Here is a 17,365-nt window from a genome sequence, read left to right on the forward strand (position 1 = left end):
ATCAGTGCCAGATACAGACTACCTGGTGAGCTAGCAAGGTCATTCTGATTCCCATTTTGCAGATGAGGAAACAGGCTGGAAGAGGCTGTGTGTCCCAGGCCACACACACTTTGAGTGGTGGTGGAGCTGGGCTCTGAAACCATGTTGTCTGTCTCTAGAACCTGCTTGACCCCTTATGCTGTTGCATCCAGTGGGTCCTTGTGATGGACAGAATTCTAAGATGCCCCCTCCCAAGAGTCCCACCCTTGGTGTGTACACATCTTCTCCCCAGTCATTCAGTCCAACACTAATCTAGGTGTGGCTGTGAAGGGAATTTAATGAAAGCCCCAAATCAGCTGACCTTGAGACAGATGGGCCTGACCTTATTGTATGAGCCCCTTAAACTGGGGCTGAGAGGACAAATGAAATCAGATTGGAAGCACGAGAAGAATTTGACAGTTTGGGGCTTGAAGATGGAGAGGGATACATGGCAAGGAATGAGGATGGCCCAGGAGCTAAGAGCAGTCCCCAACTTACAGCCAGCAGGGGAAGGGGACCTCAGTCCTGCAAATGCAACAGTGCCGCATCAGAGAAGCTGCTGAGTTTGGGCCGATTTGTTAGGAGGCACTACAGTCCCTGACCAATGGTCTGGAGCACCAGTCCCGGCTGTCACACCTTCCAAAGACTGCGTGCTCAATGCCTCTCCAGGCCTCCGAGGCCTCACACTGCCCCTTCAGGCTCCCACAGGCCCTTAGAGCACCATTCTTTTCTGCAGGAACCAGGTAAGTGCAGTGAGAAGAGGACTGCCCTTGGAATTAGAAAATTCTGAGCAAGTCTTGAGCCTCTCAGGGCCTCACCTGCTTTAACTGCTGACCTCAGGGTGAGCCAGACAGCTCTACACCTGTGCCACACAAGACTACCTATAGCCATTAGCCACAAATGGCTGTTTAAATTCAAATTCATGAAAATTAACTAGAATTAAAAATTCCGGGGCTTCCCTGGTGGCGCAGTGATTGAGAGTCCGCCTGCCGATGCGGGGGACACAGGTTCGTGCCCCAGTCTGGGAAGATCCCACATGCCGCGGAGCGGCTGTGCCCGTGAGCCATGGCCGCTGAGCCTGAGCGTCTGGAGCCTGTGCTCTGCAACGGGAGAGGCCACAACAGTGAGAGGCCCGCGTTCCGCAAAAACAAAAAAAAAGAAATTCAGGTTGGTGAGTTGGCTTGCCAGATAAAATACAGGCCTCCCAGTTAAATTTGAATTTTAGATAAATAGATCATTTTTTAGTATAACCAAGTCCCAAATATCGCATGGGACATACTTACACTAAAAGAAGTTTTCGTTTCTCAAATTCAAATTTAATTGGGCAGCCTGATATTCTTTTTACTAATTCATTTTTCAGAACAGTTTTAGATCTACAGAAAAATCATGACAACAGCAGAGTTCCCATGTACCTCACACCCAGTACCCATTACTACTGTCTTACATTCATATGGTACATTTGTTGCAATTAATGGACCAATGTTAATATGTTATTATTAATGAAAGTGCATACTCTATTCAGATCTCCTTAGTTTTTTCCTAGTGTCCTTCTGTTCCACAATCCCATGTTACTTTGAGTCATCATGCCTCCTAAGGCTCCCCCGGATTTAAACAGCCACATGTGGTAGTGCTCAGTGTGGGTCCAGAGCAGTCCAGCTTGCCCTGGCCATGACAATTTCTCAAGCTTTCCTTATTTTGATGACCTTGACAGCTCTGCAGAATGTTTAGTAGAATGTCCTTCAACTGGGATTTGTCTGATAGTTTTCTCATGAGGAGACGGGGGTTATGGGTTTGGGGGAGGAAGATCACAGAGGTTAAGTGCTGTTCTCATCACATCAGACCAAGGGCACATGCCTTCTTTCTTTCCTTCTTTTTTGGCCACGCAGCACAGCATGTGGGATCTTAGCTCCTCAACCAGGGATTGAACCCATGCCTCTTGCAGTGGAAGCATGGAGTCCTAACCACTGGAGCACCAGGAAATTCCCAAAGGGCACATGCTTTCAACATGACTTACCACAGCTGATGCTGACCTTGATCACCTGGTTGAGGTGTGTTTGTCAGGTTTCCTCCATTGTGTTTACTCTTATCCTCCTCCCCCAACCCCGACGGTGTCCTCTCTGGAATGGAGTTACCACACACCGCCTGTGCGTAAGGAGTGGGAGGCATCCTGTTTTTGTTTTTGTTTTTGTTTTTTGCGGTACGTGGGCCTCTCACTGCTGTGGCATCTCCCATTGCGGAGCACAGGCTCCAGACGCACAGGTTTAGCGGCCATGGCTCACGGGCCCAGTCGCTCCGCGGCATGTGGGATCCTCCCGCACCGGGGCACAAACCCATGTCCCCTGCATCAGCAGGCGGACTCTCAACCACTGCGCCACCCGGGAAGCCCATCCTGTATTTTTATTTACTAAACTTGGCAACCCTATCAGTGGTACCCGCCACATGTCAAGTGGTCAGTAGCTACCTGAGGCCAGTGGCTACCACAGTGGACAGCATCAAGTCAAAGCACACAGGCTGTCCAAACATGGGTTGTTCACGTACCATCCCCCACTACCGTTCACTTAACATTTTCCTGTAAATGGGCTCACTTTTTAAAAAAGGAAACGGAATATCACTACCTTACGACATCATTAGCAGCAGCGCAGCACCGAGGATGCCCCAGGACGTCCAAGAGTGCCTGTAGGTGGTCCGGCCCAGTTCCTCCCTGTTGGCTTTTTCCATCCTCTGTTTCTCCTCCTCTTCAGGGAAGCTGGGGGGTGAGTGGCCCCCTTGGTCCTGGTCCTATGGGCTCCTGAGTTCTTCATTTGTCCTTCCTCTGGCCAAGGGCCATTTCCTCTGGACGCAGGATCCCCAACCAAGGAGGCAAAGCGCTCAGCAGTCAACAAGTGCAGGGGCAGCTCTGACTTCCGCCAGGTGCCTCCAAGCCAAGAAGCTGTAGATCTGCAGCTGCTACACCTGGTTGATTATAAGACTTGCCTGGAGAGCTTTCTAATGCTTATATTTTCCTGAGCCCCACCCATGCGGATTCAAATTAAAGATGTTGGCAGACCAGTATTCATAGCAGCACTATTTACAATACAGTAGCCAAGACATGGAAGCAACCTAAATGTTCATACACAGATGAATGGAGAAAGAAGATGTGGTGTATATATATGCAATGGAATAATACTCAACCATAAAAGGGAATGAAAGGACTTCCCTAGTGGCGCAGTGGTTAAGAATCCGCCTGCCAATGCAGGGGACATGGGTTCGAGCCCTGGTCCGGGAAGATCCCACATGCTGCGGAGCAACGAAGCCCGTGTGCCACAACTACTGAGCCTGACTCTAGAGCCCACGAGCCACAACTACTGAAGCCCTCACGCCTAGAGCCCGTGCTCTGCAACAAGAGAAGCCACCGCAATGAGAAACCCATGCACTGCAACAAAGAGTAGGCCCCACTCGCCGCAACTAGAGAAAGCCTGCATGCAGCAAGAAAGACCCAACGCAGCCAAAAGTAAATTAAAAATTTTAAAAAAAGAATGAAATAATTCCATTTGCAGCAACATGGATGGACCTAGAGATTATCATACTAAATGAAGTAAGTCAGAAAGAGAAAGACAAATACCATATGATATCACTTATATGTGGAATCTAAAATATGACACAAATGAACTTATCCACAAAACGGAAATAGACTCACAGACATAGAGGACAAACTTGTGGTTACCAAGGGGAGGGCGGGGTGGGAGTTTGGGATTAGCAGGTGCAAACTATTATATATAGGATGGATAAACAACAAGGTCCTACTGTACAGCACAGGGAACTATATCCAATATCCTGTGATAAACCGTAACGGAAAAGAATATGAAAAAGAATATATATGTATAACTGCAGAAGTTAACACGACATTGTAAATCAACTATACTTCGATTAAATAGATAAAGATGTGGGTAGAGAAGAGGTTAAAAGCAGCCCAACGGGGCTGATAATCAGCCACATTAGACAGCCCTGAGGCTGCCGTGCAGGAGGCCCAGGCTGGGCGGTTCTCTGGGAAAGTCTGCAACCAGAGGCAGCGCAGTTGTACCCTGAAGACCCCAGGGCAGGGCCTGAGTCTGACTGACGTTTTAAAACAGGCACTACCTGTTTGATGAGAAGTTCTGGTTCTGCTTCTTCCTCAGCGGACACAGAATTAGGTGCTAACAGACCCTTCAGGGAAACTCCTCTCCTCGTCCTTCTTGCCCAGGTGGAAGGGAAGCTTACTTAGTATTTTGTTATTTTCAGGTGCTAGAGCCTCATTGTTTCTTCTTTCTTCTTCTTTTTCTTGCCCATAACACATCTCTGGTCCCCTTGGACCAGGGACAGAGCTAGACTGCATCCCCTCTGGGTTGCCACCCATTGTATTTTGGGAGATTAACTTGTTTCTTGGGATCCACAGGTTCACAGATGGAGAGGAACTGCTCTCAGGATGAATTATGTCCAGACCCTCCCCCCACCAGACATAGATAATTTAGATAATGAGATTTGGCTGAGATGTGCGACTGAGTCGTGCTGTAAATGGGATGAGATCTTCGGGGACCCTGAGACCAGGTGAATGTATTTTGCATTTGGGATGGATGTGCATCTTTGTGGGGCAGAGGGCAGGCTGGGTAGGCTGAATGCCCTGCCCCAAATGTGTCCATGTTCTAATCCCTGGAACCTGTAAATACGTTACCTTTCAAGGCAAAGGGGACTTTGCAGATGTGATTGGAGATGGGGAGATTGCCCTGGTGAGCCTAATCTAATCACAGGAGTCCTTAAAAGTAGGGAAATTTCTTGGGCGGTAAGGAGAGATGAGGCAGAGTGGGAGGGCAGAGAGACAACCACTTGTCTTTTGTTCATGTGACTTTTCGTGTCACGGAGCCTGGAACTTCTCAGGAAGTGCTTGGTGACAGAAAGGCCAGTGAAGTGAAAAATTTTTGAGCACCTGCTAAGACTGGATTCTATAACAGCCATGTAGACAAGTTACTTCACCTCTTTGTCATCTGTAGAATATGACAGAGATAAGGCTACAGATGACAGAAATAAGGCTCAGGGAGGTGAAGTGACTCACCCAAGGTCACCCAGTTAATAAACAGCAGGGCTGAGATTCTACAGATGACAGAAATAAGGCTCAGGGAGGTGAAGTGACTCACCCAAGGTCACCCAGTTAATAAACAGCAGGGCTGAGATTCAAAAGTGGGACCATCAGAACCCATCTGGTTGCCAAACTCTACCCACCCCATTAGGGCTTGGCGATAATTGGCGAAACTGCCGGGGTGGGCAGCCTCGAAACTTCTCGTGGCCCCGTTTGTTCCTTTGCTTCCTTCTGTGGCTTTTCATTCAGGTCACTGGCTGTCAGCCCGTTTCTGATGGAACGGGGCAGCTCTGCCCGGGACAGACCAGCAGAGGGTGCTAGCACCCAAGAGTAAAGACCTAATGTTCCCAGAGGGTCTGAGGAGTTTCTCAGAATGAAGACCCTGGCCACTTCTCCCATGGCGAGGGACACCAACTGGCCTGAGACCCATCTCTGCCACAGCCTGCTGGCCAGATGTCCTGGGGCAAAGGGCTCCACTTCCTTGGTGGCACTTTTCCCAGAGGAGGGGGAAAGCACCTCCCAGGGGCACTGACACAGACTGAAGTAACAACAGGGGAAAGCTCCTAGCCCTGGCTTGCAACCCTTGCTTGAATTTGCATTCTTTATCGAGAGATGTTCCATGATTCTCATAGGACTATAATTTCAGATTCTGCCCAAACCACATGAATCTCTTATTTTGACTCAGCTGTCTCTCTCCTTTCCCTTTTATGTTTTTTACCAAGTCTTCCCTGTTTGAACTTCAGAGGGCTCTCAAACATTCTGGCATGCGCCCTCAGGCCAGTTATAAACTACCAAAGAAGCTTGATTCAAAAGGCCCTCTTAGACGGCCTGTCAGGGGGCTCCTGGCATTTGGGAACTCTGGAGTGCTGAGTGTAAATTCAAGAACATGGTGCTTTTCCATGTGTTTCCTCTGCCTTCCTACCTAAAAACCAGCCATTCACGGAACATTTAGACTGCCGTGTGTGCTATGCATGTACGGAGACAGATAAATAAGATACAGTCACATCACCAGAGGCCCCTCCGACAGGGACAGAGATACTAACAGACATTTCAGAACAATTTATGTGCCTGTCTACAAACCGCACTGGGAAGGGGCATCTAATCCAGTTCCCATGACCCTACCATGTACCATCCACTTCACAGACTGACCTCCAAGCCCAAGGTCAGGGCTTCCCTGGTGGCGCAGTGGTTGAGAGTCCGCCTGCTGATGCAGGGGACATGGGTTCGTGCCCCGGTCCGGGAAGATCCCACATGCCGCGGAGCGGCTGGGCCCGTGAAGCCATGGTCGCTGAGCCTGCGCGTCTGGAGCCTGTGCTCCGCAACGGGAGAGGCCACAACAGTGAGAGGCCCGCGGACCGCAAAAATAAAAATAAAAGCCCAAGGTCAGATAGGCAAGAGCAGGACCAGGACTGCTCAGGTGTGGCTAAGCCTCTCTCTCCCTCATCCTCAGCAGACAGGGGCCCCTGAAAGTCATCCTTTGCACAGGCTCCACGATGTCTGCTAAATGTAGGTCACTATGGCCGAGGATGTGTGTTTTCCCCTCATCCTGACACACAGGCAGCTTCTCAGTGAATTTGGACCATGGCCTGAGGTTTAGTAACACCAGCCTAGCCCATTTGGTGGCCCAACGGATTTCAGGGCCGCGCAGTCGCAGCTGGATCCCTGGGGTTTGAAGATGATTCTGTCCGCGGTGTGTTCTCCAGGTTCTTTGCCTTCTCACCATTAAATCACACACAACAGGCCAGGAGACAAAACACTTGACTTTTTCATGTGGTCATTCCTTCTCCTTCCTGCTTCACCTGATGCATAAGAATTTTGCGGTAAAACTTCAGCTTTACAAGAATATACAACAGAAAGAATTAGGGAACTCAGTGATCCAAAACTAGCTAAATGAGGGTTTTTTGTTTTTTTTTTTCTTATAATGTAAAGCAGTTCCAAGAAAAGTGAAGTCACAGCCCAGGGTGCTTATTTTCAGTTCTTAGAAAAGAGCCAATTTCAAAAGGGAAGCTTTGCAGCCAGAGCACACAGCCTGCCCTTGTCTGGTGAGGGGAGCTTGCTGATAAACCAGCTTTGATTTGGCATCAGAAAACTAAAACCCCCGCCCGAGATGCATTTTCTTTTGTGATGTCAAGGAGGAAACGCTAGCCGAACAGTGAGAGTTCTTAATATTCAGGGAAACCGCAACAGCTCAACTAACAGCTAACATGCCGAGATGGCACACCGCCAGCTCGGAGCCACTGGGAGCCGTCGGCAGTCTGTGCGGACTGTCAGAAAAACATGGGGCAGGCTCGTTTTCCCACCTCCCACACTCCTGAGGTTGTTCACTGCCCAGGCAACGATATCGGCCCAATCAGCGATTTTCAATCAGGCATTTGTTACCAGAAGTTAGGTGAGGGCGAAGTGGGCAGGATATGGTTCTCAGCAGCCTGGGTCAGTCTTCTAGCAGAAGAGCAGGCGTCACATAAGGGAACCTCAGTAGGGTCGACTTCGGTTTTAAGGTCTTCAGGAGGCTACCACACACCCAGCTCAGGGGCTACTATTGGGAAACCCACACTAGTTTTGGAATAAAGTGTTGACCTAAGAATCCTATAATGGAGATGCCATGGACTACATCAAAATTAAATGTCAATGTAATCAAAAGCAACTGATCAACCGTCCCAGCCAGAAGGAGCCTGAGGAGACAAGACGACTCCATGTCATAGGGTGTCCTGGATGGGATCCTGGAACAGAAAAAGGACATTAGGAAAAACACTAAGGGAATCTGAATAAAGGATAGAGTTTAGTTAATAACATCTCAGTGCTGGTTCACTAATTGTAACCAATGTGTCATATTCATGTAAGATGTTAATAATAAAGGAAACAGGGTGCAGGTGTATGGGAACTCTTTGTATTGTCTTTGCAATTTTTCTGTGGATCTAAAGCTATTCTAAAAGTATATAGGGAATTCCCTGGCAGTCCAGTGGTTAGGACTCCGCACTTTCACTGCCGAGGGCCTAGGTTCAATCCCTGGTCGGGGAACTAAGATCCCGCAAGCCATGTGGTGTGGCCAAAAACAAGAAAAAAATAATAATAATAAAAATAAATTAAAATATATAAAATTTTTAAGAGGCAACTAATGGATGTGAGTAGGAACTTAGTGCTCTTCCCAGCAACAATCATTTGGGGCCTACCATGTGCCAGACACACGTAAAAGTGATTTACACACACCTTCACAACAGTGCTGTGAGCTCGGTATAATCCACATTTTATAGATAAGGAAACTAAAGCACAGAGAAGGTAGGTAACTTGCTCACAGTCACACAGCACGTTTAATGACAAATGAAGGGCTTGGGGGCTTCCCTGGTGGCTCAGTGGTTAAGAATCCGCCTGCCAATGCAGGGGACATGGGTTCGAGCCCTGGTCTGGGAAGATCCCACATGCCGCAGAGCAACTAAGCTCGTGTGCCACAACTACTGAGCCTGCTCTCTAGAGCCCACGAGCCACAACTACTGAGCCCGTGTGCCACAACTACTGAGCCCGTGCACCTAGAGCCTGTGCTCTGCAACGAGAGGCCACTGCAAGGAGAAGTCTGTGCACTGCAACGAAGAGTAGACCCCGCTCGCTGCAACTAGAGAAAGCCCACATGCAGCAACAAAGACCCAACGCAGCCCAAAATAAATAAGTTTACTATAAAAACAAACCAAAAAAACCAGTGCACAGTTTCCAATGTCCCCACCTTTAAAAGAAAATGCTAGAGTTTAAAATTATGGCACACCAAAGCACTGACAACATCAAATGTTGGTAAGGCTGTAGAACAAGAACTCCATACGCTGCTGATGGGAAAGCAAAATGGTGCTGCCACGTTGGAACACAGTGCTACAGACTGAGGATGTCCCCTCCAAAGTGCTACAGACTGAATATGTCCCCTCCAAAGTGCTACAGACTGAGGATGTCCCCTCGAAAGTGCTACAGACTGAATATGTCCCCTCGAAAGTGCAACAGACTGAATGTCCCCTCCAAAGTGCGACAGACTGAATATGTCCCCTCCAAAGTGCTACAGACTGAGGATGTCCCCTCCAAAGTGCTACAGACTGGGTATGTCCCCTCCAAAGTGCTACAGACTGAGGATGTCCCCTCCAAAGTGCTATAGACTGAGGATGTCCCCTCCAAAGTGCTACAGACTGAGGATGTCCCCTCCAAAGTGCTACAGACTATGTCCCCTTCAAAGTGCTATAGACTATGTCCCCTCCAAAGTGCTACAGACTATGTGCCCTCCAAAGTGCTACAGACTGAGGATGTCCCCTCCAAAGTGCTACAGACTATGTCCCCTCCAAAGTGCTACAGACTATGTCCCCTCTAAAGTGCTACAGACTGAGGATGTCCCCTCCAAAGTGCTACAGACTGAGGATGTCCCCTCCTAAGTGCTACAGACTGAGGATGTCCCCTCCAAAGTGCTATAGACTGAATATGTATTCTCCCTAACCCAAATTCATGTTGAAACCTAGGCCCCAGTGTAATGGTACAGAGGTGGGGCCTTTGGGAGGTGAACATGATCAGTGCCCTTACAGGAGACCCCAGGGAGCAACCTTGCCCCCTGGTACCATGTGAGGACACAGTGAGAGGACAGCCACCTGTGAAACGGGAGGCAGCACCTTGAACCACCTTGACTTTGGCCTCCAGAACTTTGAAAAGTAAACTTCTGATGTTTTCAAGCCCCAAGTCTATGGTGTTTAGTTATGGCAGTCTGAGACAGACAGTCTCGCAGTTTCTTATAAGGCTAGACATAGGCTGACCGTGTAACCAACAATTGAACTCCCAGGCATTTACCCTGGTATGCTGAAAACCTATGTCCCACAAAATCTGCACACGAATGTTTACAACAGCCCTATTAATAATTGCCAAAAACTGGAATCAAGCAGATGTCCTTCAATAAGTGAATGGATGAACAAACTATGGTACATCCATCCAGTGGAGGATTAGGATAAAAATGAATGAGCTATCAAGTTACAAAACTACATGGAGGAACCTTAAATGCATATTGCTAACTGAAAGAAGCTGGTCTGAAAAGGCTATAGACTGTGTGATTCCAACTATATAACATTCTGGAAAAGGCAAACTATGGAGACAGAAAAATCAGTGGTTGCCAGGGGTTATGGCGGAGGGAAGGATGATTCGGTGGAGCACAGAGGACTTTTAGGGCAACAAAACTATTCTGTATGATACTGTAATAGTGGATACGTGATATTATGCCTATTGTACGTCACAAAGCATGACCCCTAAGTAAACAATGGACTTTAATTAATAATAACATATCAATGCTGGCTCATTGATTTTAACAAAGGTACCACACCAGCGCAAGATGTTAATAACAGGGGAAACTGAGGGAGGGCATGTAAAGGTCATCGCTATAGGTTCTGCTCTTTTTTGTTTTTCTAGAAATCTAAGCCGCCTAAAAACTAAAATCTATTTTAAAAAATACGGCATAGAAAACAATTTACTAGTGGTAGAGATAAATAATCCAGCAAAACTCCATAGCAATGAGGAACATAACCTGACCCCCTTGATATTTACAGTCTCAGGCAAAGTGAAGGTTGTGTAAGAAGTGAAGAGCTGCCACCCAACACTGAACACAATCACAGCAGAAGGACATTCCCTACCAAAAACAACATAAAGACTCTAACCAGGCGGCTGCCTCCTCGCAGCATCGCACCAAAAGTTATGAGGCAGAAGTTTAGTTCACGCCTGGAAGTGGTTCTTGGTCTTGATTTTTAGTTTCAACAAGAAATTCTGAAAGTGTTTCAACAGCCCTAAGTGAAGGAAGAAGGGCAGACATCATCGTCCACATCTGCAGGGAATGGACCTTACACATTTAGGGCTGAGTGGTGTCTGAAGCAGAAAGAGGGCTGTGTCTTTGAGAGGCCCCAGTGCCTGCAGTTAGAAAATGCCGTTTGACTTGCAAACTGGATACGGAGCTGTTGATGGAGAAGACTGCCGAGCCATGAGGTCATTCCTTTTTTATGCAGCCTCTTTTCCTGCCCATAACCACACACTTTACTCTCTCCTGACAATGACTGAGGTTCAAATTCTGCCTCGTAAAGTAGGGTTGCAGTGGTAATGGAAAAAGTATCATCACTTGTAAAACTTGGAAAATGCAACATGAGATTTCTGTGTGCTTTAGAGAGAGAGAATTAACACACATAAAGCAAAAAAAAATAAAAAAAAGGAGAGGAAAAAGAGAAAGAGAACAAAACATCTGCTTTTCATCAGCAAACAGTCATAGCAAGGGGCAGCAGGGGCTGAGTTTACCGGAGTGTCCCAGCATTTAGAAATCCTACATCCAGACTCCTCGAAGCAAAGCTCTGTGATAAACTTTTGAGAAATACATATTGAGTAATGTCCATGAAATCCATTCGGTATAAGAACCTAAGTTGTTTCTGAATTTCGGTTGTTTTTATCGACAGTTCCAACATCCTCTAAGGAATATTCCTGTGTAAATCTTCCACTTCCAGCTCCCACATGCTTTCATGGAGGGGATTATCAGAAAGATCTGTCATCTTCACAGCCTGCAGGCATGGCTCCGGACTGCAGGCCTGAACCACTCCCATCACCATCACATACTTTCCTAGAAGAAGAAAAGCCCAGTGGTAAAGTTCACATTGATAGAGAAGATAAAAACAAAACAGACACCTTAAGTCCTTGAGAGGGCTTAAATTTATCCGGGAGGCAAACTGGAGACAAAAAAAAAAAAAAAGCAGAGAGTAGATACCAAAGTGTCAAGGCAGCTAGTGGTCAAAATACATATATTGCCAACAAATTCCACATTTAACCTGGAGAATGACATTTGTATCTTCTTTGGTTTCTGGTTTTAAAATGCTAAAACAGGGACTTCCCTGGTGGCGCAGTGGATAGGACTCCGCACTTCCAGTGCAGGGGACCCGGGTTCGATCCCTGGTCAGGGAACTAGATCCCACATGCATAACACAACTAAGAGTTCACATGCCCCAACTAAGGAGCCAGTGAGCCACAACTAAGACCCCCACACAACCAAATAAATAAATAAATATTTTAAAAAATAAAATAAAATGCTAAAACAAAATCACAGCACACTGCATAAAGCTATCATGCCCAAAGAGTGGAAGAGTCTCTCACATCAGAGGAAGAGTTGTAATTAGACAGACTGCTCTAAGGCGGGGCCTGAAAACCCGAGCTTTTCTCTTCTCCCTGTTCCTTGCTCCATGCCAGAGCCTGTGACTGGTCTCTGTGCACAGGACTGGTCCCCCTTCTGCAAAGACAACCCCTGACAGCCCCAAAGCAAATCCAATTTTCCCTTTATGTTGCCAAAAGAGCTGGGCAGGTGGTAGCACCCCCATGCCACCGTTATTCCAACTGCCTGGGACCAATCCCTGCCACCTCCTGCCACCAGCTGGGCATACGCAAGCAAATCAACAAGAGGGCAGGCTGCCATCACAATGATCTAATGACATATTAACCACGACTCTATTCCCATTCCCTTGGGGAAGTGGCTCTCCTTGAAAGCAAAAATGGCCAGTCTTAACCACACAAAACTCAACTGTGTAAAAAACCCCAAACACAGCAGGAAGAGCAGGCACGTCGCCAGCCCCCACTGAGTGCCCCTGCGAGGCTGCTTCTAATCACACTGCTTCCAACTGGACTTCCAGGACTGGGTTTGTACTTGGGCCTGGGGCTCTGACTGAAGGAAGCCAGGCAAGCCGACACCTTACCCTCTGGTCTTCAGCTCCTGGCACGGCGTACTTAGGTTTCCCTGAACCCATCCCTACATTCTACCTGAGCAAGTAACATGGGGCTCCTCAGCGACGGAGGCTCATTCTAAAAATACACTTGTCACACCCTCTGAATGGGCCTAAAAAGCTGGTGGAGATGGAGCCCTCAGAAAATGACTGAAGACCCTGGAAAGGAAGAACAAACCCACAGACAGTCCCAACAGGCGAGGTAAACACGGAATCCACATACTCAAAACCTACATACACCAAGGCGTATAACACAACTATACGGGTGAGCTCAAAGGCCTGAGCTCTTTCCTCCCGAGAACAGACCACCTGGTTACTAGTCTGGTTCATGCTGCCCACACTTTCCCCCCCAGCCAGAGTCTCTCTCCAGGGTCTCTCCTTCTCCTTCCCCACCACGCCCCTCCCTTCTATTAGGCCTTCACCCCGATCATACAGGCCTGGATCAGTTGCCCCTCTTCTGCGCCCACGACATCACTTTGTGTTTCAGTGGCCTGCTTACTCTTCAGGCTCCCTACCTGAAGCCAGTGTCAGACTTGGCAATCAAGCCCTGGTATTAATTAGCAAGAGAAAATGGTATGGCCCAGGCACACAAGCCAGTAGGTAAGTCAGATGGGTTCACCAACGTGCAATGCCCACTCAGGTACCTACTGGTGCCAACCTTATGCCAGGGCTGGGGCCAGACATGGGAGACAGCCCCAGCTTGCCTTCAAAGAGCATTGCCTGGGGACCAGCACACCAAACAGCTCGTGCTACATGCTACGCCAAGGGTGGCAAACTTTTTCTGTAAAGGGCCTGATACTAAATATTTCAGGCTTTGAGGCCATCGCGTCTCTGTTGCAACTATTCAGATCTGTAGCTGTAATGGGAAAACTGCCCTAGATGTATCTAAATGACGGTGCTCCAATAAAACTTTACTTATGGACATGGATATTTGAATTGCATATATTGATACTTTTCCCATGTCATGAAATCTTCTGTTTTTTCTTTAACCATTTGAAAGCATAAAAAACATTTTTAGCTCATGGGCTGTGCAAAAAGAGGTGGCAGCCTGTAGTTTGCCGATCTTGTGCTAGACTAACATTGCAGTGGAGGGCAGACAGAGAGGGAGGCTGAAGGATGGAGCCAGGGTGGGGTGAGAAGCGTGCAGGAGCATTGCCTAGTAAAAAAAACAACGGTCACTATGGCCTAGGAGCTGTGTTAAGGACATTTTAAAAATGTACTGAATCCACACAACAGGCAGGAATTATTGGTCCCTTTGGTAAGAGGTCCAGAAAGGTTAAGAAAAGTGCTCCTGGGAGCTCAGCCAGAAAGGGTCAGGGCCAGAAAAGTTCAACCTAATACTGAGAATAGTTGTCAGAAAGACACAGAGCCCGCCCTGCCATACAGAGTCTGGCCCAGTGGTTCTCAAAGTGTGGCCCCCAGGCCACGGGCACCAGCAGTACCTGGAAGCTGGTTAGAAATGCAAATTCTCAGCCCCGCCCAGACCGACAGACTCAAACTCTGAGGGTGGTGCCCAGCCGTCAGTTTTAACAAGACCTCAGGGTGAGTCTGATGCATGCTCAAATTTGCGCACCACTGGTTTAAAAGGAAACAGTAGTGAACTACAGCCTAAGACAGTCCCACGAAGGAGGGGTACAGCAGGGCTCCTCATTCCTGGGAACTGGGGAGAGCTTCCCAAAGGAAGGTACATTTGAGTAGAGTCGTTAGGGATGAACCAAGTTCCCCACTATGATATTTTCCAAAACTTGATAGGGAGAAAAAACAATCACCTGTAGGGAAGGGACTCTGTTAACAAATACACATGCTGGGGGTCCCTCCCCCGGAGACTCCAGATGGAAGGGCTGGTGGAGTCCTCGGAAACTGTATTTTTTGAATGGGCTGCAGGTGATGCTTATCATCAGAACTGCTTGGGTGGCGCTTGGCTGGGGAGGGGAGGGAAGAAAGGGTATCAAGGCGGGGGACCAGCACCGCAAACACCGGGAGATGGAACGGCCAGGCCCCGCCCTCGGGCGGTACAAACCCAGGGTCAGCCGCGGTGTCGACTCCGGCTGTTACCTGGGACGAGGCAGGGCCGCCCGCGCGGCACCCGCTCCAGGCCGCAAACCGAGAAGGCCCCGCTCGTGTCCCGCAGCCGCGCCTCGCCGCCGCCCGCCGCCAGCACCGTGCCCTGCATCCATACGGCCGTCAGCTCCAGCGGCCCGCGGCCCGCCGCCTCCCGCGACAGCCGCCACGCGCCCGGGCAGCCCTCAGCGTCGCGCCGCAGCTGCTCCGCCATAACCTTGAGCGGTGGCGACCGCGGCAGCCTCACAGCCGGGGAGCACCCGCCGGGCGAGGAGGTAGTGGGCGCCGCCGCCATTCTGCCCCGCCTCCTCTTTCCCGCCAGCCTTGATGAGCGGCGAGACCTGGTCCGCAGCCACCAATCAGGGGCGCGCTGGCGGAGCCGGCCAGTGGTCGGCGTCGGGAGGCGGGGCCGCCGGAGAGAGCGGCCCCCACTCCCACCCCAGGAGTGCGCAGGCGTACGTAAAGTAAATAGCCGACCCGCAAGCTAGGAATGGGTGAAATGAATTAAAAGAGAAAATAAATGGAGGGAGGTACAGAACTCCCTGTTTCCAGGCACCTCAAAATTTGGCGTGCACGCAAATCACCTGGAGAATGTGAGTGTTCATCTTTATATCGCCTTGCCTAGTACGGTTCTCTGAGGCTAACAACGTGCAAATACTGAAATGGATTGTAGCAATGGTGAGCCTATGTTTATTGGGAGTTATCAAGAATCGAGTCGAGAGATAAGGCTGTAAAGAGGGACAGGAACAGCTAGTAAAATTGCCCTTTCTTTTATTACTATTTTTATTTATTATATTTTAATAACAAAATAATTTAAAAGTTAATAAGATATATTACTGTATTTTTCACAAAAGGAATGAACGTTCATTGTAGAAAATTTAGAAAAGGAAATCTAGAATAAGAAAAGAATTGTAAAAATCACTCAGAGATATCTACCCACTGTTGGTGTATTAGCATTCAGGTTTTAAAATATATACATGTGTATATATATTTTTATACACAAATATTGTATATTACTTTCACTTAATAATAAACATCTTTCCATATCAACAAATATCCCTCTGCTTCCTCTTGAATGGCTGCGTTAAGGTTCTATTTGTCTCATCACCTACCTAACCAATAACCCAGAGGTGGACATTAGGCTATTTCCAGTTTTTCACTTTGTAAGTCGCTACTGTGAACCTATCTAGAGCTAAATCTTTGTGCATGTTTCAGATAAATTTCTAGAAATGGAATTGCTCCCTAAAAATTGCATGTCCCCAGTCAGTCAAATCCACAAATCCTAAACCAAGCAATCCTGTAAGTCAAGACCAGTTGTCAGAAGACTTTGTCCTCCCGGGGCCTCCCGCAATACCAGGCTTACAGAGGGTATTCACCAAGAGGTCGATTTTTATAAAGCAGCTAAGAAATACTCAGCCAGGTTCTGATCTAAGAGCTTTGCAGGGAGTATCCCATGTACCCACACCCTGTAAATACTGTTCTACAAAGGGGGAAACGAAGGCTCACAGAAGCTAGGTGGCTTGCCCACAGCCTCTCTGGCAGTAGCCTCCATGGGATCCTGGCCTGTATACCTCGACCCTAAGTTGTAGAGTAACCAGGCTCCTAACTTGAGAAGGAAGCAGAGATTTTAACCAAGAGAGAATCCCACCCCCTTCAAGCCTGGTGAGTCCCCACTGGCCTTCCCCAAGGCACCTGAAGGCCAGAAAAGTGATGGGGAAGGGAGTTGAAGTAAAGGCCTAGGAATTTCCCACCATTCTCTTGGCCTTCAAATTTGTGTGTGTGTGTGCACGGACACACACACACACACACACTACACACACACACACTCTGGGCACTGATATGTTCAGACTAGTGTTTTGGAAAGATCACTCTGCCAGCAACACGCATGGAGCTTGAGGGGTGTCCCAGTTTACAACCTCCTATGGTGTCATCCCTCCACCTGGAATATGAGCATCCCTCCAGGCAGAGCAAAATGTACAAGGAGTGCCCAGAAAGGAGAGAGAGCAGGAAGCATTGAGCAAACTACCAGGATATCAGAACGGCTGGGACAAAGAGTGCAGAGGAGTGGGGATATAGGAGGCTATACCTACATAACCTCACTTCTTAACCCCCATTTTACAGATGATGAAACTGAGGTTCAGGCTAATGACAAGGCTGAGGCCACACGGCTAGCGAGGGGTGGAGCCAGGACTCAACCCAAGTCCATCTGACCCCAAACTTCATGCTCCTTGAACCACACCTGCCATCTCACTGTCCACACTATCGCCCATCTCCCCATCAAAGATGTCTCAGTACCTTTGCTCATGCTGTTCTCTGCCCAACATGCCTTCCCCCAGTCTCTCCCAGCTAACTCAGTCACCACATGCCTGCCACCACCAAGACCACTTCTCTTCAGGCAGCCATTCTTGAGCCCACAACTGGAGTCAACCCCTCCCTTCCAGACCAGGCT

The 17,365-nt window shown here is 48.4% G+C and overlaps 1 protein-coding gene and 1 non-coding gene across 2 annotated transcripts; one reads left to right on the plus strand and one right to left on the minus strand.

Annotated features, from left to right (window-relative positions):
* Nucleotides 1-8,052: 8,052 nt before the first annotated feature.
* On the plus strand, nucleotides 8,053-8,125 carry TRNAE-UUC (transfer RNA glutamic acid (anticodon UUC)). The gene has a single exon. It is a non-coding gene; the product is annotated as a tRNA-Glu (tRNA).
* A 3,434-nt stretch (nucleotides 8,126-11,559) lies between these two features.
* Nucleotides 11,560-15,211, minus strand: RMI2 (RecQ mediated genome instability 2). The gene is made up of 2 exons (XM_007462827.1): nucleotides 14,911-15,211; nucleotides 11,560-11,708 (listed from the first exon to the last, which is right to left on the minus strand). The coding sequence occupies exons 1-2, from the start codon at nucleotides 15,209-15,211 to the stop codon at nucleotides 11,560-11,562; spliced, it is 450 nt and encodes a 149-aa protein (XP_007462889.1).
* Nucleotides 15,212-17,365: the final 2,154 nt, after the last annotated feature.

The sequence above is a fragment of the Lipotes vexillifer genome, unplaced genomic scaffold (assembly GCF_000442215.2).
Source record: "Lipotes vexillifer unplaced genomic scaffold, Lipotes_vexillifer_v1.1 scaffold306, whole genome shotgun sequence".
Lineage (NCBI taxonomy): Eukaryota > Metazoa > Chordata > Mammalia > Artiodactyla > Lipotidae > Lipotes > Lipotes vexillifer.